General features: G+C 41.5%; 1 protein-coding gene across 12 annotated transcripts in view; it reads left to right on the top strand.

Moving 5' to 3' along the window:
• FAM160A1 (family with sequence similarity 160 member A1) overlaps nucleotides 1-26,766 on the top strand; it is a 224,408-nt gene that overhangs the window by 136,378 nt on the left and 61,264 nt on the right. For all 12 annotated transcript variants that reach the window (XM_023530204.1, XM_023530196.1, XM_023530199.1 and 9 more), the window contains 2 exons: nucleotides 34-192; nucleotides 2,008-2,094. In XM_023530204.1, coding sequence (XP_023385972.1) covers nucleotides 34-192; nucleotides 2,008-2,094 — 246 coding nt within the window. The remainder of the gene's footprint in view (nucleotides 1-33; nucleotides 193-2,007; nucleotides 2,095-26,766) is intronic.

Raw genomic sequence — 26,766 nt, 5'->3', positions numbered from 1 at the left:
AAGAGTTGATTACATTTTTACTTCTGAACACAGGTCCTTGCAACCGGGCTCAGTGGTCTCTACTCTTCCCTGCCTACAAAGCTAGAGGAGAAAGGCGAGGAGTGGCACTGCCTTCTGAGGGACGACTGGCTCCTTCTCCCAGCGCTGGCCCAGTTCATGAACTCCCTGGAGTTTTGCAATGCGGTCATCCAGGTAACAGAGCACAACAGAGGGGCCCTTTGTTATGGTCCATTCAGAGTACAAGCACTACGAAGTATTAGTTTATAAGCATTTCCTTTTTTATTTTAATAAATGTTTATGGAATATTGATGCTTTGCTTTAAGCATACAGAATGTCCTTGAATGAGGAAAAATGATAGTTTATGGGCTTTTGGGAAGTTTTAATTGAGAAAAAAATAAGTAGATTTTCTTTATCTTCCTTATAAAAAATGTTAATTCTGTTTTGATTATCCACTTAACTATCAAAAATAAGTTCAATGCCTGACTCATTAAACAGATATTTTTAGGCTTCTAAGTACTCCAAATTATACCACTTTTATTTCAAGGTCTTTTTAGGAGCCTACATAGGAAAACACTTTATTTTGCTTAATGGTGCATACTACATAAAGAATATTCTTATCCCAATTGAATTTAAAAGAAGTTAACCATCTTAGCAACACAAAATAAATTTGCTTTGAAATTGCCCTGCTTCGGGGAGAGGGGGTGGGGGAGGCGGGAAACAGCCCCTGAACTCTATCTAATATGTTTGGCTTTTTGATTAGATTTTTACTTTCAGATTTCTTGTTATTGTTTTCAATAAACATCAGATTTCATATACATTGAAGGATATAGTAGGTTTTCATCAAAAATGTTTTATTTCTATACAGCATAAATATCACCTTAATGTTGGATTTATTAAGACATCAAATTTTCTTTATGGTGATTTTAAGGTGAAAAATGTTAGTTATAATCTGTTTATCTACCAAATAAAGAAATAGTTTCTGGAAGAAAATGCAAGTAAATTACTTTGGTTCCCATCTCATTTTTATTGCCAAGTCAAAGAAGTTTTATTTATATGTAAGATAAGTGGATTACATCTTAAGTTTTTTTTTTTTTTTTTTAAATTTTAGAGTCTATCAACATTTTCTTGCAGAAGTGTATGGAAATAGATGGAACTGTTAGTTTCTTCCCAATTGTTCACAGAAAAAGATTATTAGTAATTTAAAGATCTAGCCTCACTTTCCTAGAAATTGCTTTTTATTTTATTGTTTGACTTCCTTTTTTTTTTTATTTTTTAAAGAAGTAAAGCTAACAGGCATAGTTAAGAACAGAGAAAAGATATATTTTATACTATATTTTGAAATTCAGGCCATATACTTTTAAAATTGTTTTGTTTGAGGGTACTATTGAAAATATTACTTACAAAAGATATTAGTAGGGATTATCCATGCTAAATACATTTTGCAAATCAAATATAGAAAGTGTTGTACCTCTGGTAATGTTTTCTGCTTTTGAACAGGATCTATTTTTTATGAAAAGATTTTCTAAGTGCCTTCCTCTCAGTAAAATGAGTAGCAGAAAGTACACCTTCAAAATGAGAAAATTCTTCTGGTAGCAAAATAAATGTATTTAATTGCCCACTTTGACTGTTACATTCTTTTTTTCTTTAATTAGTCACAAGTTGAGATGGGACATAGATGAAATTATGAGGCAAAAATTATACTTTCCAGTTTGTTAATTTTAATTTGAGTCCATATACATATTCAGTCTATTGTCTGTTTTATCAAATGGAAACTTAAAATTTCCAGTTTTTTAAAATTTGAAAGCTCAAGGTGTTTATACTGGAATAAACCATCTGAAACAATTGTACTGTGGTTTAAAGTCTGAATTATTCTTTTGGCCATGGAATAAATGGCCAAAATTTGGATTTCCTTTTTGAATTCAGGATGTACACAGAAATGCTTGATTTTTAAGAAGACCTAAAGATTGAATTTTTTGTCTTTTTCATGACTACTTGTTTCTCTCTTAGGTGGCTCACCCCTTGATTCGTAATCAGCTTGTAAATTATATTTACAATGGGTTCTTGGTACCAGTCTTGGCTCCTGCTCTCCATAAGGTCAGTGATTGGCTGATGTCATCTTTTATCTGTATTACAAACAGATTTGGAAACTGAGGAAGGTGAACCCTTGATCGTGACTTTAGCCTTATTTTTCTTCTCGTTCCATCCACGTTCCTTAGCAGTATCAAACACAGACCTTAACAATGGTGATAGCTTAAGTCTGATGGGGATCCATTTGGTGTCAGAATATGGCATTTTGAATGTTAGGTAAGGTAGTCTAAACTAGGATTGGCAAATAGACTGACTCTTGTGCCTGCTTAAGTTCATGAGTTGTGGCTACTTGGAACTCTCTGTTATGCTGTCCTCTAAGGCCAAGTCTGCCCTAGAGGTTGCAAGGTTAACTATGGATGTGGAGAAAGGCCAGTGGTAGCACAAGTCCCATGATTTGCCAACTCTTAGAACATACTTCTTTATTATAACAATTTTGCGACAGTTAAATTTAAAGTGAAGCCAAGTTAAGGTCCCATCAAGGGTTGGCTGTCTCATTAACACCACTCTGAATTCCTTATGTCACTCTCATTTTGTGTAACATGTCAACTGATAGCTTTTCCATTATGAGCTGTCAGGAGATACCCAGGGACCTAGAATTCTTAATTTTAAGGAGTTTTTTTCTTCATTAAATAGACATATACATTAGTTAGTCCAGAGGATCTTTGTCAAGTTATTGGAATTGCCAGGGCTGGTAGGGAGGGAAGCAAGAAACTACTTATCACATGTTTTTTGATGGAATACCCACTTTTCTACATTTGGACGTTCCATTTCCATGAGCTCTCATTTTACAGAATCTAAGATTACCTAAGTATGGCAACTTTGAAGCCCGGCTGTACATGCTGATGAGAGTTCTAGTTTAGTGCAGCAGGTCTTGAATGAAGATGTTTATCTCTTACCATTTTAGTGCCTTTTGAGCATAGTGGGGATGTTTTTCAAAACAAGATACTTGGTTTGATTAGGATTTTTGTGTTACTTCTAGGTTCTAGAGGTGATCTTGGATGTGGTTTGACATCAAAGTACTGAGATTTCCAGGTTGTCTTAGTGGTTTATGGGCACGAAGGGACCAGTCTTTGAAATTTAAAATGTCTTGTAAAATATGGAACATATCTTTGGAAAAATACAAACCTGGTATTTGTTTCCAGGTTGTCCTTATGCTAGTGTTTTTCCGTTTTAGGGGTGGGGTCGACGTCTTGCCTTGAAGGTCTCTAAACCTCTGCGTGAAGCAATTTTCCTCTATGAGGAATCCAACAGTGCTAGTGAAATTTGGGGGCAGTGATTATCCATATACTCTGTCACACATTTAGACTTTCTTCCACATTTATTCCCATTCTTTTCTTCATTGACCGGTTGATATAAAATAATTTCCAAAGTCATTTTGTAATAGCTATAATTATAAAATTATTATTTGTTCAGGATTATTCTAATTAGCATACCTTAATGCTGCAAATATTAATGAGAACTCTTTACCAATAATTGAGGATGAGATCGACCTAAGAGAGCTGCAGTGAGGATCTGCCTGGTTACTCTGTGCTTCTGCTCCTAACACTCATCATTGATGGAATCCACTCATCAAATGTGCATTAACTCGCTTAATGCTGCCTCCACGATGGTTTTCTTGCTTCTTGGGGGTAGAGGTCACACTTATTTTGTTCACTGGGGTATCTCCGGTGCCAAACACAGTGCCTTAGACTCAGAGGTTGAATAAGCAGCGCACAAATGGAATGATGTTTGTTAAAGTGCCAGTCAGAGCGTTTGCACTTAGGACATCCCCAGACAGGGCTTCGTAGAGAATAATAATAGCACTTTACATATATTAACTAATATTGTTCTCAGGCATGTGCATAACTTAAATGTGAGATTTTAAAAATCATGAAGTTATTTTCCTACATGCTTATTGTGAAAAAAGTCAATATCGAACATATAAATGCAAAGTGAATATTACCATATTAGATTTGAATTTCCGATTTCTAATTAAGATTCCTTAACTTTCGACCATTGCAGACCGTTTCTCCCAGGGTTATTGGAGTGACTGAGGAGAATATTTCCTTTTCAATTTGTCTGTCTTCCTGCTCTTCATCTTTTGTTGTTTGTGTTTTTATCATTTAGAATTAAAATCTTAGGAAGGAAGCAGGGCAAGGGAGAAGGAGAAAAGCCTCTCCCTAAGTGGTCGATGCAGAAAAGAGCCTTTTATGCATGGAAGATGGGGATTCAGAGGCAGGTGAGGAAAGATGTCCGGTATTGGGTGTTTCTTGAGGAGTTCCCATTGATAGCAGTCACACCCTATATCCCGTATCCTCTCCTTTGATGTAAGAAAGAATACCTGGGAGTCTCTACTGCAGGGGCTCTTGTCCTTAATTTTCAAATCCTGGGTCCCTTGCCTTGACAGAGGAGCCTTATTTAATATCCTAAGTAAATTTCCTTTGTGTACTCTCTCGGCCCCCAGTTTATGTAAAACATTCTAGTTACCTGCCGTCAATGTAGACAGTTTGCAGACAGTCTGTCTCAAAAATAATATCAATTCATACTTTAAAACTTGCCACATCACAATCAATACTCATAAACACTATTTCCACAGCATTTCTTAGCCAGAGATAAAGTCATTTCAAAGGGTTGTGCGTAGTAAAAGGTGGGGCGGGGGGCGGAGAGCTGCTTGAGAAGTGAAGATTGTCTGTCTTTCCTCTCCCCACCCTATGCGTGTATAATAAATACTGCCTTCGCAAGTTGTTCTGCTCCGTGCTTTCTTCACCCAATGCTGTGGGATGGCCATTTCTCTTTCTGGATTAATACAAAGACATATCTGTTTTTTGTTTGCTTGTTTTTTAAATAGGGCTGCATCGTTTTCTTTAGTGTGACTATATAGGTCCGCAATCCCCTACCTACAACTCCAAAATTCAAAAAGCTCTGAAAACTGAATTAAAAAAAAAAAAAAATTCATGTGATAGCACAACCTAACCTTTGTTGAACTCATTTGGAGGCAAACCCATTCCTGTACTGTCTCGAGGCTGTTTTTATCTCACTCGTGTTAATATTTGTATGTTGTGTAATATTTGTATGTTTGTAATGTATATGATTATAGAGTTCTGCTCCAGACCTGCTGGTAGATATTATATGACTTTTTTAAAATATGAAGTTTAAATTCCAAAACACATGGTCTCCAGGGTTTTAGATAAGGGATCGAAAGCCTATTTTGGATGCTTAGAAAAGGATATGTTTTGGGAGATAGGTTAAAATCACACTTTGTAAAAGTCATATTCAAGAAAATGATCCCATGTTAATAAGGTCATTTAGGAATTAAATCGAGCCATAGACGTGGACATCATGTTGTGCAAAAATGGTTATTTTTGACTTTAGATTAATGGGACAGCCCTTATCCATCAAGAGCTAATTCTGTTGTCTCTCTATGTTTAATTTATCAAAGCTAAGTTTTCAAAGCTGAATATTCATTGGTATGGTTGTGTTAGTCTGGGTTCTCAGTGGAGTGGGTGCCAAGATAAGATTAAATGTGCAAGGATTTCGCTGGGGGAAATGCTGGTGAGAGAAAAAATAGGGAGCAAGGTGGGGAGGCTGGGAGAGCCGTCAGACTGCAGTGCACGTCGGACAGCACGTGGAGGACTGGGGACGAGCTTGGCGAGCTTGTCCCAGAATGCAGTGAGGGGACCTGTGTCTCCCAGGAACAGGTCTGCCCCAGTGTCCCCGCTGCACTCAGTTGGCTGTGAGTGGCCTGTGGGGGCTGTGGTGAGGGTTTCAGTGTAGCCACAGGGCCTGGGGTCACATCAGTGAAGCTTCCTGTAGCTGGAGGTGTAAGGGGTGTGTTTCCATGGTCACCACATGCTGCCACGTGGTCGACTGATTTCTATGGTTATCCTGATTGTAGATGTAGAAAAGATAGACATATATATTCGCTTAATGTATAGACCTCCTTCCTTTGTGTAGCATATTTGGGAGTTCAAATGCTCCCCTCGTGCAGGGGGGCGTTTTGATCAGGATTAGCTTGACTAGATAACTTATTGTATCAGTCACTATGATTGTACTGCAGTCACAAACAACACCAACATCCCAAGAGCTGTAACAACAACTGTTTATGTTTTGTCCATCTAGGGCTGTGGCGTGAGCAGTGTGTAGGCAGCTTTGCTCCATGGTTTCCTCACTCAGGGGCCAGGTCGATAGAACCTTTAGCATACAAGAGTGTGATGTTTCAATGATCTGTTGAAACTTAAATGCTTAAAAAAATCATTTATCATTAGTATAAAGTACATATCTCTGGTTTAGGAATTAGGGCAAGATACAGAAGGGACAGCTCATTTTTGTTCTGTGATGTCTGGGGCCTCAGCTGGAATGGGTACAAAAGCTGGTGCCTAAGTAGCTTGGGCCTCTCTCTTTCCCTCTTTCCCTCTTTCCACGAAGCCTCTCCACAGGGCTAGCTCGGGCTTCCTCATAGCATGGCAGCCTCAGGGAGTCGGACTTCCTATTTGTGGGTTGAGGTCTCCAAGACGCTGCCAGTCTGGAAACTGAAATAATGTTGCTTCTGTCATATTTTATTATTCATAGTAGTCACAGAGCCCACTCACTTTCAAGGGGAGAGGACTTAGACCCCACTTCTTGGTGACAGGAGCATCAAAGAATTTGCGGCCGTGTTCTGGTCAGGTTTATCGTGGTTACCACCCCTAGGACTGAATGTGCGTTAAGAGTCAGAGCACTGCATGGGAAGACCGCCTGATAAGAGCCAGGAACTCCCATCACGGGTCGCAGCCAACCTGAGGCAACCCCTCAGGAAGGAGGCCGGAGGAATAAATAGCAAGACCTCATTCCTCCTCCTCCCTCCGAGTCCTGCTGGATTCCCATTGGGTGAACCCAGATGGAACCCAGGTGGCAAGGGAAGTGTGGGAAAAAGTGGGCTATAGAGGTCATCTGGGCTCAGAGCAGGATGGAAAAGATGAAGAGAAGCGCATGGAAGGCAGCAGACTACTTATTTACGAGTATCAGCTTATAGAGTGTTGATTAGCAGGTTAGATGGCCCCTATAGGGTGTGTTTGGAAGTACTTAAGTCAATTGCACCTTAAAATTTTCTAGAAACACATCACAAAGTCTACCTTTCATAGTTTATAGTTACTACCTAATTCTATGTGTTGATCCTTAGCCTCTGGAACCTAAAATCATACTTAGACTTTAATGCGATCGGCAGATATGCTAACAACATACTACATGGGAATAAACAATGACGAAATGGCTAAAGTGCAGATAGCTATCCAAAAGTCAGGGTTGGTATTGCACAGATTCACACAGGGACAGAGTGTGCAGTGGAATACCACCAAAGCACGGGCCAGAAGGTCTGGGCTGTCGTCCTGGCTCTTGTGTTCACTGCTGTGTGGCCTCGTGTGAAGCTTTTAACCTCTCTGAGTTTGTTCCCTTAGCCGCACGATGCGGATGGTAATACTCCTCTTTCCTCCCGACAGGGAGTGCAGGTCAGACATGAGGGCGTTCTGAGACCCGTGCGCTGTTCTGTGCGGAGGTGTTACAGTTATTCTAGGACACATTCCGCCCTCTCATGTGCAGTGAAAGGAAACATCGCCTGTTCAAAGACCACGTAGTGAGTGTGTACCAGGTGCAGAGCACTCTACCACACCCCGTGGGGAGGCGGAGGTGGCCGAGAAACCCTCTCGTCTCCGTGGAGTTTGTAATAAAGGGCCCGGAAGACTGAGATGTTCATAAGATAGACTAGAACTAGAACAGGGGCTGTGACAGAGAAGAAAGCCAGGGCAGGTGGGCGAGGGGTGGGAGGCTGGCACAGAGGAACGAGTGGTCTGGAGGAGAGTAACATGGTGCCGAACCTTGAAGGCAAGCAGGTGGAGAAAGATGTTCAGGGAGAGAGCGCCTCAGCAAGGGGCCGAGGCTTGCAGGAGTGCGTTTGCATAAAGTATACCAAGAGCACTGGAGTGTGTAGGAGAGGTCAAGAGAGGTCCAAGGAAGGGCCCTCATCTGACCCCCAGGGCAGGTGAGCATTGATCTCTACAGCAAGCGGTGCACAGGGGGTCTCCGGGACAATCTGGTGGAGACAAGGAAAGCGAGTGTGGACTGGCGTTTTGAGAAGTGCGGTTGTGAACACAGAAGGAAAGTTTGAGGGAAAGGGGCTGGAGGAAAGGGATACAAGAGGTAAAGATGCCAGGGAGAAGGGATTGCACTGCTCACCAGCCGTAAAGCCCCTCCAAACCACCTGTAAGGGACGACTGCTTCTCCGTATGTAAAACTGCCAGCCTTCTCCTCACCTGATCATTAAGTGCACTTAAAATTTGTTTAAAAATGCTGGGATTGTAAAGAATCGCTTTGTTAACAAAGCAGAGGCTCTGACTCCTGGACCAGAGTCGCCTCCTTTGCCCTTTGACATCCACACTCCAGATCCCCCTAGTTCTCCTTCAGGGCCCCTCTGCTCCACTGACCTCTCTCCTTCCCCTCCTGAAATGCGGGCACGCTCTGGGCTTGGCCTCCCTCTGATCGGCGCCCAAGATCAACCATCAGCTCTACGCCGACAGCCTACAAATCCACAGGGCCTGAGGATTCAGCCACCGGTTGGATCTCTTTGCCTGAATGACCTGCTGTGCACCTCAAACTTACAACATCAGAAGCCAGACTCACAGCATCTTTCTCCCAAGGCCACCCTAGCTCATCCTCTGCAACCTCCTTTGTGTGAATAGTATCATTTTCCTAGTTACCTGGCCTACAAGCCTCGATTCTTCTTGAATCTTTTCTCTTAACTCTCACTCCTCATGCAGTGTCAAGCTTTTTTTTCATAAGGTTCTTTAGTCTGATCTTTTTCCATTCTTCCCCCAGCAATGTCACTTCAGGTCATTATATCTATATTCCTTGACCAGGGCTAGTTTTTGCTAATGGGTCTCGTTACTGCAGCTTCTTTTTCAGGCTGTCTCACTTCTAACTGCTGGATTACGTTTTCTGAACACGTCTTGAAATGCATCACCTTTCCTCTAAAACCGTGATTGACTCCGTTCCTGCAGTCTCCTTGTGTGTGCTCTGCTCCAGGCCACCTCCTCGCGTCGGGGTCTCTCCTGTACTTATCCGTTTCCTTCACTTGCAGTGTTCTCCCTTACTCTGTCTTCAAGGACCAGCGTAAACGTCACTCCCTCCTGCAGCCATTCCTGCCTTTGGGGGTTCCGGGCTTCTTTCTTTTCTAGAATGTGTAGCTCTTCATGTCTGTGTCATTGCTTCGCACTGAGCAAGTGCTCTTTTCTGTCCTTGGGTGTATTCTAGGTGTTTGACTCTGCTTCACCACCTCTGTCCTGAAACCCCTGGGAGAGTCTATATCTCTATTTGCCAAACAGTGTGTCAGGGAGCCCTGGGGCTTCTCGGTGAACTCACAGGGGTGCTGCCAAATACTTTAAATTTATCAGGGAAGCACAGTGACATCTCTAGGGTACCAAGGTAACTACTAGCTCAAAATAGTTCAGTTTCAGCATTGAATATACATTCCTTTCAACATGATTATACTTTTGCAAAGCTGAGTTTGGGGTGGGTTCTGTGCTTTAAAGCAAGTGCACATGAAAATCAGCGTGGAACAGGGAATGAGGCTGACATTGTCTGATCTGATTCTGAGGTTTAAATGCCCAATGGGCGTTAAGTTGTTATGACCTCACTACAGATTAAGTTATTTGGACTTAAATGGGATTGTTGGGTATTTCTTTTGGCTTCTGGGTGCTATGAAAAAATGATTGATATACTGAAGGCACCATGAACTGAAAAAGTTTTAGAACCTCTAGTCTGTGTTGTATGCTTTTTTATACCACTAGAGCAGGGTTAGGTCAACTATGACCTGTGGGCCGAATTTGGCCTGTAGCCTGTTTTTGTGTATCTTGAAAGTTAGGAATGGTTTTTATATCCGTTGACGGATAAGTGGATAAACAAAATGTAGTATATACATACAGTGGAATATTATTCAGCCTTAAAAAAGAAGGAAATTCTGACACATGTTACAACAGGCATGAACCTTGAAAACATGCTAAGTGAAATGAGCACGTCACAAAAAGATAAATAAGTGAATCACAAGTGTGATTCCAACTATATGAGGAACCTAGATAGTCAAATTCATAGAGACAGAAAAAAGAATAATGGCCGCCGGGGCTGAGAGGAGGGGAGGACGAGGCTTTTGTGTAATGAGTACAGCGTTCCAGTTCTGCAGCATGAAGAGTTCTGGAGCTGGATGGTGGTGACGGTGGCACAACAATGTGAATGCACTTAACACTCCTGAACTGTACATTTAAAAATGGGGAGGATGGTAAATTTTATATTACTTGTATTTTCCCACAATTAAAAAAGGAGCATGTGACAAATTCATAAACCCTAAAATAGTTACACTCTGGCCCTTCCCAGAAAATGTTTGCTGACTCCTGTTCTAGAAGGTAACATGGTTTCCTGTATATTTTAGACCAACCATAACTGTTTGAAGATGATGATAAGAGTGGAAGGAAGTCCCCAGGTCAGGAGAGATGTCTTAGTGAAAGGATGATCAAGCCCTTTTTTTCCCCCCTTGACTGCAGTGATCAGGCTGAGGAGCAAGAGACAAAATCAGAAGTGAAGCAGGCCAACTCGCCTCGTCAGTAGCTTGGACAAGTCTTTGTCCAGGTGTGTTGTGTAGGACTCCGGGGCTGGCGGAGGACCAGCGGACAGTTGGCAGCAGCAACCAAAGACGGCTCCAGCAGGGGCAGCAAGGGAGAACTGGAGGGCGTCTGGAGGCTTGGATAAATAGCATCCTGGGCTCGCTCTTATTATTTTTGCCAAGTGTCTTGTGAACTAGGATTGTCTTCTGTTGTGCGGCTTATTTTGGCTCCTTTATTTGGAGACCAGTAGGTAATCAAGGAAGAAGTTTGGGGCTATCTATAGTAGCCAAAGACAGAAATCTTGAGAGTGTTGAAGTAAAGGATGGATGGATGGAAGGAAAAATAGTCACACATCATCCTTTTCTGCAGGCAGCTCACAGGCATTAGCAGTGATAATTGTGACCTCAAAGCTGCTACCTTTGTTTTTTGCAAAGAGCAGCCAGCTATGCTTAATTCAGCAAATTATTCCATACATGTGTGCCTGAAAAAACAGACGCAAAAAAATCTACCAGAACAAACGATTTTTCCACTATCTCTAGTGTGCTAAAACCATGCTGAAACAGTAGACACGAGTAGAATAATTTCAGACATTTCCTTAAAGGCCTGTGTGCTGAGTTCCTATAAGCCATGATGGAGCCCATTTGTTTTACAAACTTGTCTTCCAAACACACACATACATATTCATGAGCTATATCCTGTGAGCTCAATAATTCATGGCTTATTGACTTAGGTTGATGGATGGAAGTTTTTGAGGGACTGGAGAAGAAAAGATGGAAATTTTGAGAGGCAGGGAGCAGCCACACTTGTGAGTCGCCTGCTTACTATTAGTGTGTCTGTGGGTAGGATGTGTTGAGACCCCCTTGAGAGCCCAGTTGGGCTCTCACTAGCTAAGGATATTTTCGACTTTTAGCCCCTGTGAAACAAGTAACTGAAGATTTTAAGAGCGATTAAATACCATCTTCAAATTATCACCATTAATAAATGTTAATAAGCTGTAATTGGGCGCTGAGTTTATTGGAGGAATACCTAACCCCTTACGTCCTGCTCTATTAGTGTCCAGGGAGAAGTAGTCAGAGCAACCTGTCACTCAACTATTACCAAGCTCCACTTTCATCCCTCTTTCCTCGTGCATCTCTGTTCTAGATGATGGTGGAGGGGGTTTTGGTGGGGGCAAGAGGGTAGGATCTCTTCTGGCAGACTTCCTGTTGCATTTTTGGATGCCTAGCACGTTAGTGCTCTTTGTCATTCTATTGTCATCTGTGTCACTTCCTGATGAAAAATATCTTGAAGTCTTAGGTCTGGTTTCCACTAATGTCATAAAACTTCATTGATCAGGTCATTCCTTTCAGCAGAAAATTAGAAGAACGAAGGAATCGAAAACATGGAATTGGGATGCCATCTTGGCTCTGGAATTTGGAGATTTTATTTTTCAAATTTAGTGGTTCTTTGCTAAATGTTTTATAGTTTTTCTTGAGTTCTGGAGCTCCAAACTAGACCCCAGCTCTGAGGTGAACCATACTAAAAACCGTAGTGGGATCATATTTTGGTCTTTCCATTTCATATTTCTACTTCTGCATTTTAGTAATCTGCTTTTTAAAACCTGTTCTCTAAATTACTGACCCAAGATGTGCTATCACTAAAAGCCCCCAAATGTTGCCCTGCTCTATTTTCACTAGGTCCAAATTCCTCTTCCTATAATGGTGTTGAGCTCTTCTTGTTCTTGTGGAATTTCGTTTATTGCCATGCCTGGAGTGAACCAGTCACCTATGTGATCTTGTCCTCCACTGCGCTGAAAGCACACCTGTGTGCACACCTGAGTCCACGGTCTGCTGGTCTGGTGCAAAGTGAAAGGGTTTCAGGGATGCCCTGGAGAGATGATGTTTCTCACAGAAGCAGCTGCTGCTGTCCCACAGCCTTTCGGGCAGGCAGGCTGCAGTGGGCTCTGGGGCAGGAAGGTACTCCGTCCCTTTGGGGTCATTTGGCAGCTGAGGGAGCCCTGCACCATGAGTGCGTGAGCTCAGCAGGGAAGCTGATGCGCACGGTGCCATCTCAAGTTTATATTTTGTTGTGGTTCTCTTTTGATGCTGGAGACCCAGGGATGGCAGTGGCAGGGCCCAAACAATCATTCTGTCTTCTAGTTACCCAGAATTTAAACAGAAGAGTACGGTGGAAGCAGAGAGGTCACATACAAGGATCCCTGTAGTCCCCAGTAATGGCAGTTGAATGAGGTAATTAAAAGGACCATTCCCGTCCATGGGCCTGCAGCTATGTAACATGGGTCGGCAGTAGCACTATTAAACTTGGTTGAAAAAATTCATATTAAACAGGCCAGCTGTAGATGGCCTAAATTAATAATTGCTCTATCAGAGAAGAGCCAGCTATTAAATCGACCTAGAAGATTTTAGTGACATTATAAGAGACTTTGACTTAAAATACTTAATTTAGTAATTGAAAACTGAAAGTTAGTGTGTGCCATCTAATATATCCAATTAATGCATTATATCCAATTAATATAATTTTAGGGAAGCAACATAATTTAACATTTTTAAAAATGGGTTTCGCGGTCAGAGAGACCTTAGTTTGAGTTACGGCTCTTTGTAACTGTAACTAGCAACATGACTGTGGCAAGTACCTTCATCTGTGTATATATATCATGTATATGGATAATAATACCTGTCTTATTGTGTTCTTGTAAAGAATAAATGAGAAACTGCACTTAAAGTGCTTGTTGTCTGGCACTTAGTACTAAATGTGCATTACCTGTTAACCAGCTAAATCTCTGAAAGGAGACGTCCTTCGTATGATACTGCATATTACTGGACGGTGAATTTTATCCCATTTTTAGTGCTATAGTATTTCGATTTTAGATAATATACTTATTGTTTGTTAACACATTTTTATGTTATTTTATAGACAGCATAACTTTGGATTTATTTTTTTATTTACCTCAGAATGTGATGTCAACTCAGTTATTCATAGAGTTTTTTTTTTTTCTGTTTATTCTAATTCTCAGTGCCAGAGGTTCTCAAACCTAAATGTGCAAAGATAATTACCTGGGATTGTCGTACATGCTAACTGACTCTGATCTGGTAGGTAGGGCTGGGGCCCAGGGGTTTGCTCATTAGCCAGCACCTCAGCGCTCCAAGGACCACATTCTGTAGTCACACCGATCTGTGTCCTTCTGCTGGCACTTAGGCTATTTATCCTCTTTCACTGGACAAGGATTCAGAAGACACGGGTCCTGGTTTTATGTGTGATCCCAAGGGTCTTAACCCAGTTAAGGATTCAGTTTTTCATCTGTAGTAACCCCATTCCATCAGCCTCCCAAGACTGGGGAACCTCAGGCGAGGAGGCAGGTAACAGCTCTTTGGGAAGTGGCGGAGCCTCTCCCAAACGAGCAAGGTATTAAAATGGACACGCGGTCTGCCTCACTCCCCTCTGGAGCTGTTTTAGCCATCAAAGCAGATTACATAGGTCAGAATACTTTGCAGAATTTAAGGACTTGAAAGTAGTAGTGTCTAAAAGTGAGTAGTGGGAGGAGATTGTCGGGTTCCTAAGGGTTGGTTCTGAGAATGTGTTTCTGCCCCTGACATGTGTTTTGTGCTTGACTGAGGGGAGTACCTCCCATTGTTCAGGATGCTGGATGGACGAGTGCTGTTATCCCTATGAAATCAGCTCTGCTCTCCTTTGCGATGCTGTCAGGATATGTGGACAGCAATGGCAAGATCATAAAAACTCCTTTCAAACGGAAACGTCGTCAGTGGCAGTGGAATACTGGCCACTCATTGATGTCAGGTATATCACAGAATATTATAAGCATCTCTGTCCACTGCTGACCAGTCCCACCAGGTGCCTTGGTGCTGTGGGCAGAAGGGAAAACAGCTTCCTTGTAATTGGAGGTTACATAGTAAAGGTGGTATTGCCAGTTGACTGTAACCTTATTACTTTTTTCCACTTCCCATTTTCTAGCTTATTAAGTGGAAAGATGATGCACACAGACATTTAGATCCATATACAAATATACTTTTCCCTCCATCAATATATAGAAAAGCCTAAGAGAGTCTGCTGTTTATCTCAGAGCTATCACATGTGGACCACTTGTGGAACATAATGTAATGTCTAGTATTTACTGTGGAAAGCCTCTGAGAATGTGGAAATAGGTTATAATAGAAGCTGTTGGAACATCCACTTCTTTTTTTTCCTAAAGAAAATCTTGTGATTAATATCTAAAGTCTTGTGCTAAATTTCCAGCCTACTTAAACACTTAATATATTTTGTAGATAGGCAGGCTCTAGGTAAGATACATGGTGTGTATTCAGCTGAGATCTGGGCTGTTGTTACGGGAATGGAAATCCAGATCTTTCCTCCCATTTTGCATGTTCACCAAACAAATAGGAAACTAACTGGCCTTAGAATTCATATTGTCATCACCTCGCCCAAAGCTAGCTCCATGGTCCTCGGAGGCATCTCTATCTCTATGACATTAGATCTAATGCTGTGCCAAAACAAACAAACAAACAAAAATAGTGGCCTAAGTGAATGGACTTAGAGAGCAAAGAGGAAGGCAAATGTATTCATTGACATAAACCTAGGTGCAGTGGTAGCCAGTGAGTAAGTTCTTCACTAAGGATTTAATACGCCGTGGACTTCAGAGTCGGACCGCCCGGGTTGATGTCCCAGCCCTGCCACTTGCTGGCTGTGTGCCCTTTAAGGTCTCCGAGCCATTTTTCTCATTTGTAAAATGGGTATGATGATAACAGTGCCTGCCTTATAGAATCCGTGAGGATGAAATGAGTCAATCCTTTAATATGGTGCCTGGCACACAGTAAGTGCTATATGTGTGTCAACTCTGTTATTACTGTTTTTGTTATTATTATGTACTCGTTGGAAACTCATGATTTCAGATGACTGAGCAGTGCTTTCATTGATCAGTAATACTACACTGTAACACTATTGTTACTATCTGTAATAATATAAAATTTGGCATATTGCCTAGAGGAAATAGGTAGAAAAACGTAGAGATCAAAGAGAAATAACTCAGAGACAGAGAATTGGTGGAGCCCAACTATTCGAACCTTTCTCCAGGTGAATCTCAAACTTCCTTCTACCTCCCTCTCCATAGACTCACTTCTTCCGCTGTCTTGGTCCATCTGCTGCACACTGAGTGTAAGTTAGCTTTCTAGTTAAATGCCTATGCTTATGCCTTTCCTCTGCTTGAGATGCTTTTCTCCTCCAATTACGCTTATCCAGATCTTTCTCAATCTTCCAATGTCCAGTCCACCTTCTTCTGAAATTCTTCCTGATCAAACCAGGAAGAGGCCATCACTCTTCACTTCTTTAGAGTTTGGTTGGTATCACTCATGTGGCACTTAAAAGTTACTTTGTACCATCATTATGGGCTTGATACGTCTTACCTGTCTGACCAGGTAGTAAATGCCATGAGAATAGAGACCATATGTGTTTACTTATTCAGCCGTTCATTGAACTAGAATGATAGCAGCATATCTAGCACACCTCCTTACATGTAGTAGGTATTTTTATGTTTTCTAAGTAAGTGAATGTGTGAACATAGATATGGTAACTAGGTAGGGGGGTGTGTGTGGAGAAAATGTAAGAGTGAGAAGAGAAAGCTAAGGAGAGATGAAATGGTTTAGAGCTGTTGAGGTCGTCAGGTTGATGAACTGATGTTTGGCTGACAGCTGGCACTTGGGAATGGTGTGGAGTGGAGAAGAGTGAGGTGTTTGAGGGGATGGGTGTTTCGGATTGGCTAGAGATGGCTGTTGCTGAAAGTGAGACAACTCTTAATTGCCGTGGAAGTCCAGAAATGACTTGAGACAGATATTGCTGGAAAAATATAAGAAATACATAGTTTGTAGAAAGAAGCAGAAGGAAAATGAACAACAACAAAAATTACTGAAGAATCTATGATGGCTCAAAGATTTATGTTTGAAATGTGCTCTCAGCATCTAGAAATGAAATTGTACGAAATGGGCAAAGTTTACAGTTTTTGGCTGGAGTTACCTATGAGATATCAAGTCGAAAAAAATTGAAAATGTATCATTGCAGTGTTATTTATCAAGACATCTGGATAAGCAAGTGTGATATTTATATTTGTGTGAAATGCTTTAATAGAACAACTGGATTTAGCTGCCCAATTTTTCCTTCGAAGATAGCTTTCTGTCATAATTTAGGGCTTTAGAACTTTGAAGTCCATTAGAGTTCAATTTCACAGAGGAGCTATGTGTGGAGCGAAGGTGAGGGAGCTGGCATTCATCTCCATGCCCTTATTTCCCGACACAGTGTTAGCCCAATCCTTGGTACCCAATACGACACCATAAATGTTCTTCAGTAAACAAATGACATCTCAGTTTCTTAGTAAATTAAAAATACCTCAGTTTAAACAAATTTCATAGATTGGATGGATTTCATGAAACATCCTTTGTGTCTAAAGTTCTTGCCAAATCTTAATGTTGAGGTTAAATTGGAGATGGAAACATAGTACATTATGTACGCTGATAGAATTTTAGTACTAGACATAATTCCAGAGATTGTCTAGTCCCAGCTCCTTGTCTTTCAGATAAAGACATGGAGGACTAAAGAGGTTAAGTGACTTGCTCAGGCTCCCAGAGCTGATGACCAGCTAAGCTGGGACCAAAACCCGGATGTCCAGGTCTTGAGGCCTCGCTGTTATCTCTTTCCACTACCCCGCTCTGAAGCAAATGTTAGTTCCATGATTCCTTCTGTGGCATAAGTTAATTCCTGAGCTCCTGATGCAGAATTTAGGAAACATTTTTTTTATGATTTTGTGAATTGAAATTAAAAATATTTCTTAGTGGCAAATCCCCTTCCTCTCACGGCTCCCGTGCAAAGCTGGGGCTCCTTGGGTGCGTCCATGTTCATTTTTTGATGTCCTGCTCTAGTTTCTCCTCTCGGTACTTCTGCTCGGAAAGGAGAGCTTGCACCATCTAGTGGATCTAAGAGGCCCTCGGGTTACGTGTTTGGTGGCTCTACTTTAAAAAGAAGGAAGGAACAATCGTTTTGTTTCATCCATTTGCAGAGCCTCACGTGGAACTCTGCGTCCACCTCACCAGAGTGAGGTTAGCAGCCCAGAATGATGGCAGGTCACTTTGTACTTCACGGTGATGAAGACAGGGCACGTGATTGGCCATCCTTTTTTCGATGGTGAAAGGAGGGTAAGGAAGTGGGCAATATGACAACCTTGATTTTTCTTCCAGGGTTTGGATTATTTTGTTTGTTAATTCAAACATTAACTCTTCTGTAATGGGTCTTCTCATCTCGGCTGGGAATTAATTAACTCCTGCTATTATTCCTAGGAAATTCTCTAGTACTCATTTGGGCAATTAACTTTCTCAATAGTGTACAGTGATATACTGCCTAATTGGTTAAATGAAGTTTTTGGAAGCTTCCAAATTACTTCTTTATTTTCCTTCAGTAGAGATTTAAATCTTTTCATGAGCTCTGCAAAATACTTATCCCACATGGCAGGTGGCAAAAGATGGTATCTGTTAAGCAGGATAACTTGAGGACTGAGTGGGCACCACAGCATGATGATCTTATTGCTGACTTTGCCCAGTGATCTGAAAACCTCCCAAGCCTGAGATTTCTTTGGGAAGAATGTGATCAGTCATCTTTATGCTTACAAATTACTGATCAGCAAAAAACAGATGTCTTTTCTTTTCTTTTTTTTAACTTTTGTTATTCGATCAGCCCCACCCCTGGAGAGTCTGATTTAACTGAATCCTGGTGGGGCATAAGCCTGGGTATTTTTTTAAAAGCTCCCCAGGTGATTCAGATATGGAGCCAGGGTTGAGAACCACTGCTGTATGATATTCTTGCAAGTGTGCTGTAAATCATTGGATTGCAAATCAAGTTTGAACATTAGAGATCCATATTTGAAAACTAGTGTTCTCCTTGGGGCCAGAATTTGTACTGTGTTATGATTGGAGTAATGAAGTTATCACTGTGTCTGAATGACTCCATTTTTACATGGGGCTGGCGGAGTCAGTCCTGGTGTAGGATCCAGGTCTGAGGAGTGGGAATGCTCTCAGGTATAGCCAGGAGCCGTGAGGGCCAGAAGTTAGTGCTTTTGTGAGTAGCAGTTTAATGCGTTTTTATAATTGTCCTTGTCTGAGGGCATCGATTCTGTATTGTTGGCATTTATGTCAGTGACAGTAAGAAAGCTGGTATCTCACAGTAAATCTTTTTTTTCTCTCTCTCTTATTGGTATTAAGAGCATTTTTTTTCTTGTCGGCTTAATAATGAATTTTACTTCTTTTCGTGGTTTCCAGGAGTAAGGTGCTCAGGGAGTAATGTCTTGCTCTGTCACTGGGAGCGGATTGCTTCTAAGATATGTAGCTGAATTGGTTAGAGGAAGGATGGGTGGTAAAAGGGCAAGAATGGGGTAAATATTCCAAAATGCTATAACATGAACTCTTATAATGGGAGGCAATGTTCTTCACATAGATGATAAGACTATTTAGTTTAGAAGTGTTTCTGCTTCGTTTTCAGGGGGGAGGCATGAGAGTGTCAGGGAATTGTTAGAATTCTTGTTCTGGCTTCTCACTGAAATAGTATAAAGAACATGAAATTTGGCATCAGGCTGACCTGGTCTCTCATGACTCTGGTCTCTGCCGCTTATTGTGGACTTCTGGCACAAGTATTTGAGCCTCAGTTTCATCTGTCAGATGAGAATCCTAATACCTACCTTATAGGGCCAAGGTAGATTAACTCAGATAATATATGTAAAGCAGCTAACACAATGCTTTGAACAGAGCCGGAACCCATAAATGGTGGCTATTTCTGGAACTACTATTAATAGTAGTAATAATTAATGATAATGATAATAATTAACTTTTTTCTTCCTTTGGAAAGGTCTCTAAGATATAAGTAGCTGCAGGGCCTGTTCGCCTAGTTGTCCTTCTGGTGGGCCGGGAGTAGGGAATGCAAAGGGGTGAGACAGAGGTCCCACCTGGGAAAGGTGTACTTACGTAAGCAACATGTTATAACTTAGTCTCATCACATATTAGTCACTTAAAACGTAGTTGCTCCCTAGAAGAGTTAATTTCACCCATCATTCATCTTATGTATATCCTACTTGTTTACCTTAGAGAGGCTAGAATACAGATTGTTATTTAAATAGTGTGGAAGGGGTTAGTAAGAAAGAAGGGAAAATATGATTTATTGGGATTCCTGTAGTGGTAGACATACCTGGTGCCATGGGGTCGGGTGTGGGGGGCTTTGGAGATCCAGAATGAGTTGGATCCCGGGAAGCTGAGGAGGTGACAGGATGGAGGACTGGATGGTAGTGCAGGCCCAGATTCAATAGCCATCAATTTTGAATTGCTGCACAGAGTTCCCTGTTAGGATTGCCTGTGTGTTGCCATGTTTGTCTTGGTGCCACCTTTGTCGTTTGGAATACATCAGCAGTGTCTGGAGTATAGTACCATGTCACTGAGTACTGGGCCTAGAGTATAAAGCGTGTGTACCCATCAGTATAAAGTCTGTTTAGCTGAAGGATCCCAGAAAAGGCAATGTATTCTGAGGTGTAAAGGCCCCACCTGAGTTCTGACAAGTTGAGAATTACAAAAAAATGAGTGAGACAGATAGGAGACCAAGTATCACCTTTATGATCAATTAAATTGATGCTGGAGAATAGGGTTTATACCAGTGGGCAAGATTTTCTAATATTGAACCCCAGAATTAGACTCACCCAGATCCACCTGCTGGCAGACTGGCTCCCAGAAAAAAAGAGAGAGAAAGGGACAGGCTCATCAAAATGACAACTTACTCCTCCTGGAGGGAGGGGGCAGGGAGGTTACCGAGGGAGACAGAGAGAGGCCAGAAGAACTGCTGGGGGTTTCTGCAGTGGGAGGAAACAGGATTGGAGATTTCATTTTCCCCTGTCAGGTCTACAAAAATCCAGCCTGTCTAAATTCTAGCAAATTTGGAAGTAGTAATTTATGTTAAGAAAAATAAATAGGAAGTGGTTTCAATGTAATTCCCATGCTCGAGAACCTATAATGCAGCCCTGTTACCTGCAGAGGGTAGTCCAGACTCCTTCAATTATTTTTGAAAGCCCCTCCTAATGTGAGGCCATCCTGTTTGTTAACCTTCCTTCCCACGTGATTTTCAGACTCAAATCCGAAGTCTAAGCAGAGTCCTAATTGCCCTCTATTCTCACTCCCATGTTCTGTTGGATTATTCTTTCTACTTCCTGCCTGTCTGTCCAAAATATATTTATCTATTAAGTGCCAGTAGAACCTTCATAGTGGGCCAAAGCCTTGCATGTATGCACACGTTGATTTCTCTCTCCTCTGTTAATGAGCTTTCACTGGGGACCATGCAGTTTACTTCTGTTGTGTATCCTTAGCTGCTGGTATACTGTACACATGAAAAGCACTCAACATTTATGCAATTGGTTAATAAATGTATCAAAAGAAAGTGGCTAGCACCCTGCTAACTACATTAGAATGGAGTTCTGTGTTGATTATGCTGCAAGATAAAATTACCAAGGCAAAGAGCAGAAATTAGCTGTCGTTACATGCCGCTGACATGGAGTCAGAGACTCAGATTCTTGGAACTTAGAGCTTAGATCATCTAGTTCAGTACCATCATTTTACATCTGAGAACACCCAGACTCATCATTTGAAAAGAAATATTCAGAGTCTATGAGTTTAATATATATGACAGGAATAGAGGATATGAAATAGATGGTTTTGCAGTTCTTTAGGTTATCCACAGGTTCATGTGGCGGCTTTCTATCTGTGTTAGGAAGTCTAATACATGTTCCAGAGTTATCTTGTAGAACCTCACTTCCTTATGTTCTCGCCAAAATCTGTGGAGTAAGGCACTCTTCACAGGAGCTTTCACCCAGTCTCGCTGTGAAACTTCTTTGTTGACAGATGTCGCTTCCTGTGCTAGATTACATGGCAGGTCAGAGACCTCCGCCTTGTTTCACAGCCACAGCAGTTGAGACGTCAAAAGATCACTTGATTTGCCCAAGGTCAGCAGATACTGCGGATTAAAATGCAAGTGTTTTACAATCCACATTCTGCTACCCGGCGATGCCTTTATCTTCCTTAAATTATTAGCTATACACTCTGAGAATTCCGGTTTAGAAAAGAAGCACATTTGTGATTCCCATATAAGCAAAGAGAACAATTAACGTAAATACTTAATACTCCGGGGTAGAAAGTTAGGAACCAAGTTTGGAGAGAAGGCAGCCTGGCTTTGATGAGTGCCGAGAGAGGGCGCTGCCCTGTGCCAGTGTGGGATGGAGAGCAGGGGCTGAGACCAGAGGGGGCGGGTCCGCTAGCTCTCAGCTCCTCCTAAGTCCCCAGCAGGTTCTCCCAGTGCAAGTTCGATATTTGCTTTATGTAGTAGAGACCCCAAGACACAAGTGATCATATTTCACTATTGTATAAAATGCCAAACAAAATAAGCACATGTTTTGGTTATTTCTACTACTGTTTCTTTCCATTAAGTTTTAAATATTTTAGATTTTTAATTAAAAAAATTAATCTTTAGTATTGGCTCTTGTTTATTAGTTAACAGGAAAGTTAACAGATAAGTGTGTGTGTGTGTGTGTGTGTGTGTGTGTGTGTGTGTGTGTGTGTGTATATATATTTCAAGTAGTTTTCAAACGCTGAGTCTTGTCACGTTAATGAATCAAAATGTCAGTTTGATAGGTCACAGTTGGCACTTAGAATAGAAAATATCAGGATGCATTGTACATATAATGGTAAATATTATGTGTTACTGCGAAATATAATTCTTATGATGGGTCATGGTTTAAAAAAGTTTGATAAGTATTGTTCTCATGCTCTGGAAGATTATTAGGAAAGTGGGTTATGAGATTAGTCTTGATGTGATATTTCTACTTTTTCATGGGCTGCAAATGTTAGTTGGTCTTCTCTTGATATGAAAATCCATTAATTCAATTCACTCAGCAAATATATTTTGAGTATATGCCAGGCACTGTTCTATATGGGGGGACAAGATCTCTGTAGTAATTTACTCACAAAGTAAATCTTTTTTATTTTCAGAGAAAATACTATCAATTTTCATAAGGATTAGCTGAAGATAACAGAAAACTCCTTTAATGTAACAGAAAACTCTATGTAAAAGAAAACTCACTTTTCTTATCCTATTCCATACACCAATTATGTTTATGTTTCACTGTCCCGGTTATATACAGCCACACCTAGATGCAAAAGAAGAAGTTTCTAGTTATAAAGTTAGGGTTTATTCCCAAGGAGGAAAGGGAGAATGAATATTGGGGAGACAATTAGTAGTGCCTACCACAAACCTCAAAGTTTCCTACAAAATTTGTTCCTATTGATGGGAAGCTAGAACTTTCTGTTGCTGTAACTATTGGGAAAGTACCGGCTGGCCAGGTGTAGGGTCACACAGGTTGTCCACTGCACAGGGATGCCTGGCTTCAGGGCAAGGAGGAGACACTAAGTTCTCATCCTGCTTGCCAGACTGGGGGCCTTTGCATGGGGCGCGTCCACCCACAGGAAGGGGCACCTTCGTCTAACTGGCAGAAAGTACCTTCTGCTCGGGCCAAGCCATCTACTTACCAAATTGTGGGCCTGGGCAGCTACTCGGCCCAGGGGGACCCATTTACTAGTTTGCAGAAATGCCGCATATGGGCTTGTTTTGACTCACAGGCTGGGTCCCAGGAAGCCTGGCAATGGCCTTCAGCCTTTGACCCTAGACACATGGAGTTCTGCCCCTTCTCCTAGCACAGCTCTTCTCACCTAGCTTTACTGCTTTAAAAATTATAGATTTTAGAAGACAAAACTGTACTTATTGTGTTAACACACACGCACGCACGCACACATGCGCACACACGCAGAAAAACATTTTTTAGAATCTGAATCAGTCTCAGGTACCAGAAGCCCCTCATCTCTGACCTCTCTGCAGGACTTCATGTCACCTCTCTTCCATTGTAGGAGAGGAAAATCAGGGTCATAAATTAGGCTTACAGTTACTTTTTATTTGAAATGGCAAGTTAGATTTCTTTCTTTTTAATTTCAGCAAGTACATGAGGGAGATAATGCTGCAACAAAAAAATTTGGTTCTTAAGCATCAGAATTATGAAAAGACAGGAAGGGTCCCACCCTCCCTGGACAAGGAAGTGCAGAAACTCACTCCCACAGACCCCACCTGACCACAGCAGCCAGGTGGTATTCTTCTTAGAGGCAAATGTGGAGAGGGGAGAAAGAATCTGGTCTGAAAGTTGGCATGAATCTTTTATTCTTTCCCTGCCTTCTTTTAAGAGAACATCAAAAATTTATCAGCAATAAATGCCCTGGATTTAAAAAGTTTTTCTTTAAGTAGTCTTAAGAAAACCAAAAAGCAAGAAAAACAGGAAGTTAATAGTCTGCTTATTTTACCTTCTTGGTAAAATTTTCTTTCACCCCACACTGACGTTTAAGGGCCCGCTCCCCTCGTTCTTATGTCTGACTTGCGTTTCAGGTGAGATGGAGAAAGACTGACTGACAGGGTACTCCTCTGTGTGCTGTACCCTGTGGTTATCCAGTGCCAGATGATGAGCAGGTTTGGGATAACGGAGAAAAATGACCAGAAAGACTAGAATTATTGAATTCGTTGGGTCAGACACCTGTGTGTTTTCTCAGTCTTCCATTGTGTTGCGGTCTCTCCATCCCGCATGGAAAATAAGCCAGGAGTGAAATCTGTCTTTTATCATCAGAACCTGTCTTTGTTACAGTTTTGGTGTTTAGGAAAATTGGTCTGTGTATAAAATTCCGCCCCCAAGTGATACATTTAACCCAGCAGGCAGATTGAATTGGGGGTGAGAGTGGCAGGCATTAGATGCTACTTTCTTATAATTGTCCTCAGATACTTCATTCTAGAGCAGCTGCTGGTTGTGAGACTCTGGCCTATAAATCATTTCCTCTCTACTGTTGGGTTGAAGGTCAGTCTCATCAGAATTCAATAGTACTGTCTTATTAATCAAGATGAGGAATTAAGGGGAAGCCTGAAGAAACATTTCTTCTTTTCCCAACAGATCACTTTACTAGGTTGCCTTAATTCAAGAGCGCGGCATGAGTTAGGCTCTGTATTTTCAATGAAATGTTATTTGCTATAAAAGAAAAATTTCCTCTGCTGTTCACGTACTGTCAAATTAATCTAACTACCTCGCTAATGAAGGCATCCCCAACACAGGCTGTGAAAACCGAGTGTTTTTATTAGTACCAGTGCTGCCGATTTCCTTCCTGACACATTTATTGATTACTCTTCGAGTACCTGCCGGTGCACCAGGTGCTGTGAGAATTCACACTGTAGGTCAGACAGAGTCATTTCCGCAGTAAGTCTGCAGTCTTAAAGGATGGATAAATGCATTCATAAAATTGAGAACGGGAACAGACTGAGCCTGGAAAAGAATTCTAGAATAGGAAAGTTGAGTTTTGGGAGACGGCATGTCTCCATCACGACTTCTTAATGTGAGGGCGGGTTAACTTTAAATTACAGCAGGAGGAGTCTCCCTCTACCAGGAGGAAGGACCTACTGAGCCGCATCGCCAAAGGAAGCTGTGTGATCCCGTCAGAGTTTAGAAGGGTTAGTGGATATTTGTGTTTTGGACGCCCAGCATCAGACCCCTCTTCCATTCTAAGCCTGCTTCTTCAGCCTTCTGGTGATTCTGTTGGTTCACCCCAGTGTCCTTACAATAAATGTATTTTCTGTTTAGGTCGTGTCAGCTCTCATAAGCTTGTGTGTGGACTCAAAGAGCTGAAACAATATGCCGAGAATAGTCCTCGATTACATAGGAGATGCTCAGAAACTTATCAGTGATATTCTTGTTGTTTTTATGGTTCTTCCTATTTCAAGTGAGAAGTTCAAATCAAAAAGGATGATTCTTTCTGGGACAATTAGTAAATAGGAAAGGGATGGATCAAGTGATCTTTGGCATAATCTCGAGATCTTTGCTTCTGTACTAAAATACCCCAGATTTTCCATTAGTTCTGACCTCAGAACTATAGTATGAAATACCTTCTTTGTATGATATCTGAAGTATTTCAGTAACTAAACTCTATTGGATGAGTGTACATATAATGGATCATAGATTCAGTTTCACTCTGAAAGGTCGTAATGAAGCAGTAGGGTACACATTATATGGACACAGAATAGATTGGGAGGCTTTAGAACAGCTATTTGCTGACTCCTGCAGAAAGAGGTGTGTGATAGGAAACAGGAAAGCATGTTGGCATTTCGAGGGCAGTGACCCTCAACTTGGCCAACCGTGGTTGCAACCCACTGGACAGATAGGGTCATTCTTGGTGGCGGCAGCTTTATTTCTGCTCTCAAATATTACTGGCCAGCTGGTCCTGTGGGATTATAACTAGGTTTAAACTAACTAACATTGACAATTATGGACAAAAAAAAGTTTTAGAGAGTTCTAGTGTCCTCTAACTCCAGCCTGTCCTAGGACACACTTTTGAGGGCTATCCTAGTTCATCCTTTTTGACCACCTCAACATTTCCTGATTCTGCAGAAAGCCTAGGACAGAATTAGGGGGAGGGGTGGAAATAGAAGAGGTAGGTCTTTTTCTGTAAGGGCTCTTGTATTCCTCACCCCCACACCCAAATATGCAGGCAGGCACATTTTGTTCTTTTAACACCAGACCCCCTACAAACATACACACATCTTCTGGACTCTAGGTGGATGCCCCAAATCAGAAAATAATAGCTACCCTTTACTGAGTCCTTTCTATGTATTACAAATTAGCTTTAATCCTCCCAACTCTTTTAAAGGTAGTAAATTCTTTCCATTTTTCAGAGGAGGAGACTGGTTTTTAGAGAGATTAAATGACACAATCAAGGTCATACATGTTAGGATTTGAACTTGGGTCTGTCTAGGTCCAAAGATTGTGCTTTTTCTAAAAACTACAAAGCCCTGTTTTCAGGGAACCATGTTCTCTGCAAAGCTAAGTAAGATTACTCCATAACTCCGGGGCCAGACGTCACATAGGTTCAGGTCTGAGTTAGGATTTCCCAGTGCTTATGGCTTCTGCTTCCAATAGCAGGAC

The sequence above is a fragment of the Pteropus vampyrus genome, unplaced genomic scaffold, assembly GCF_000151845.1.
Source record: "Pteropus vampyrus isolate Shadow unplaced genomic scaffold, Pvam_2.0 Scaffold47, whole genome shotgun sequence".
Classification (NCBI taxonomy): domain Eukaryota; kingdom Metazoa; phylum Chordata; class Mammalia; order Chiroptera; family Pteropodidae; genus Pteropus; species Pteropus vampyrus.
Note: the sequence above shows the minus strand (reverse complement) of the source record. Positions and strands in the feature narration are given on the sequence as shown.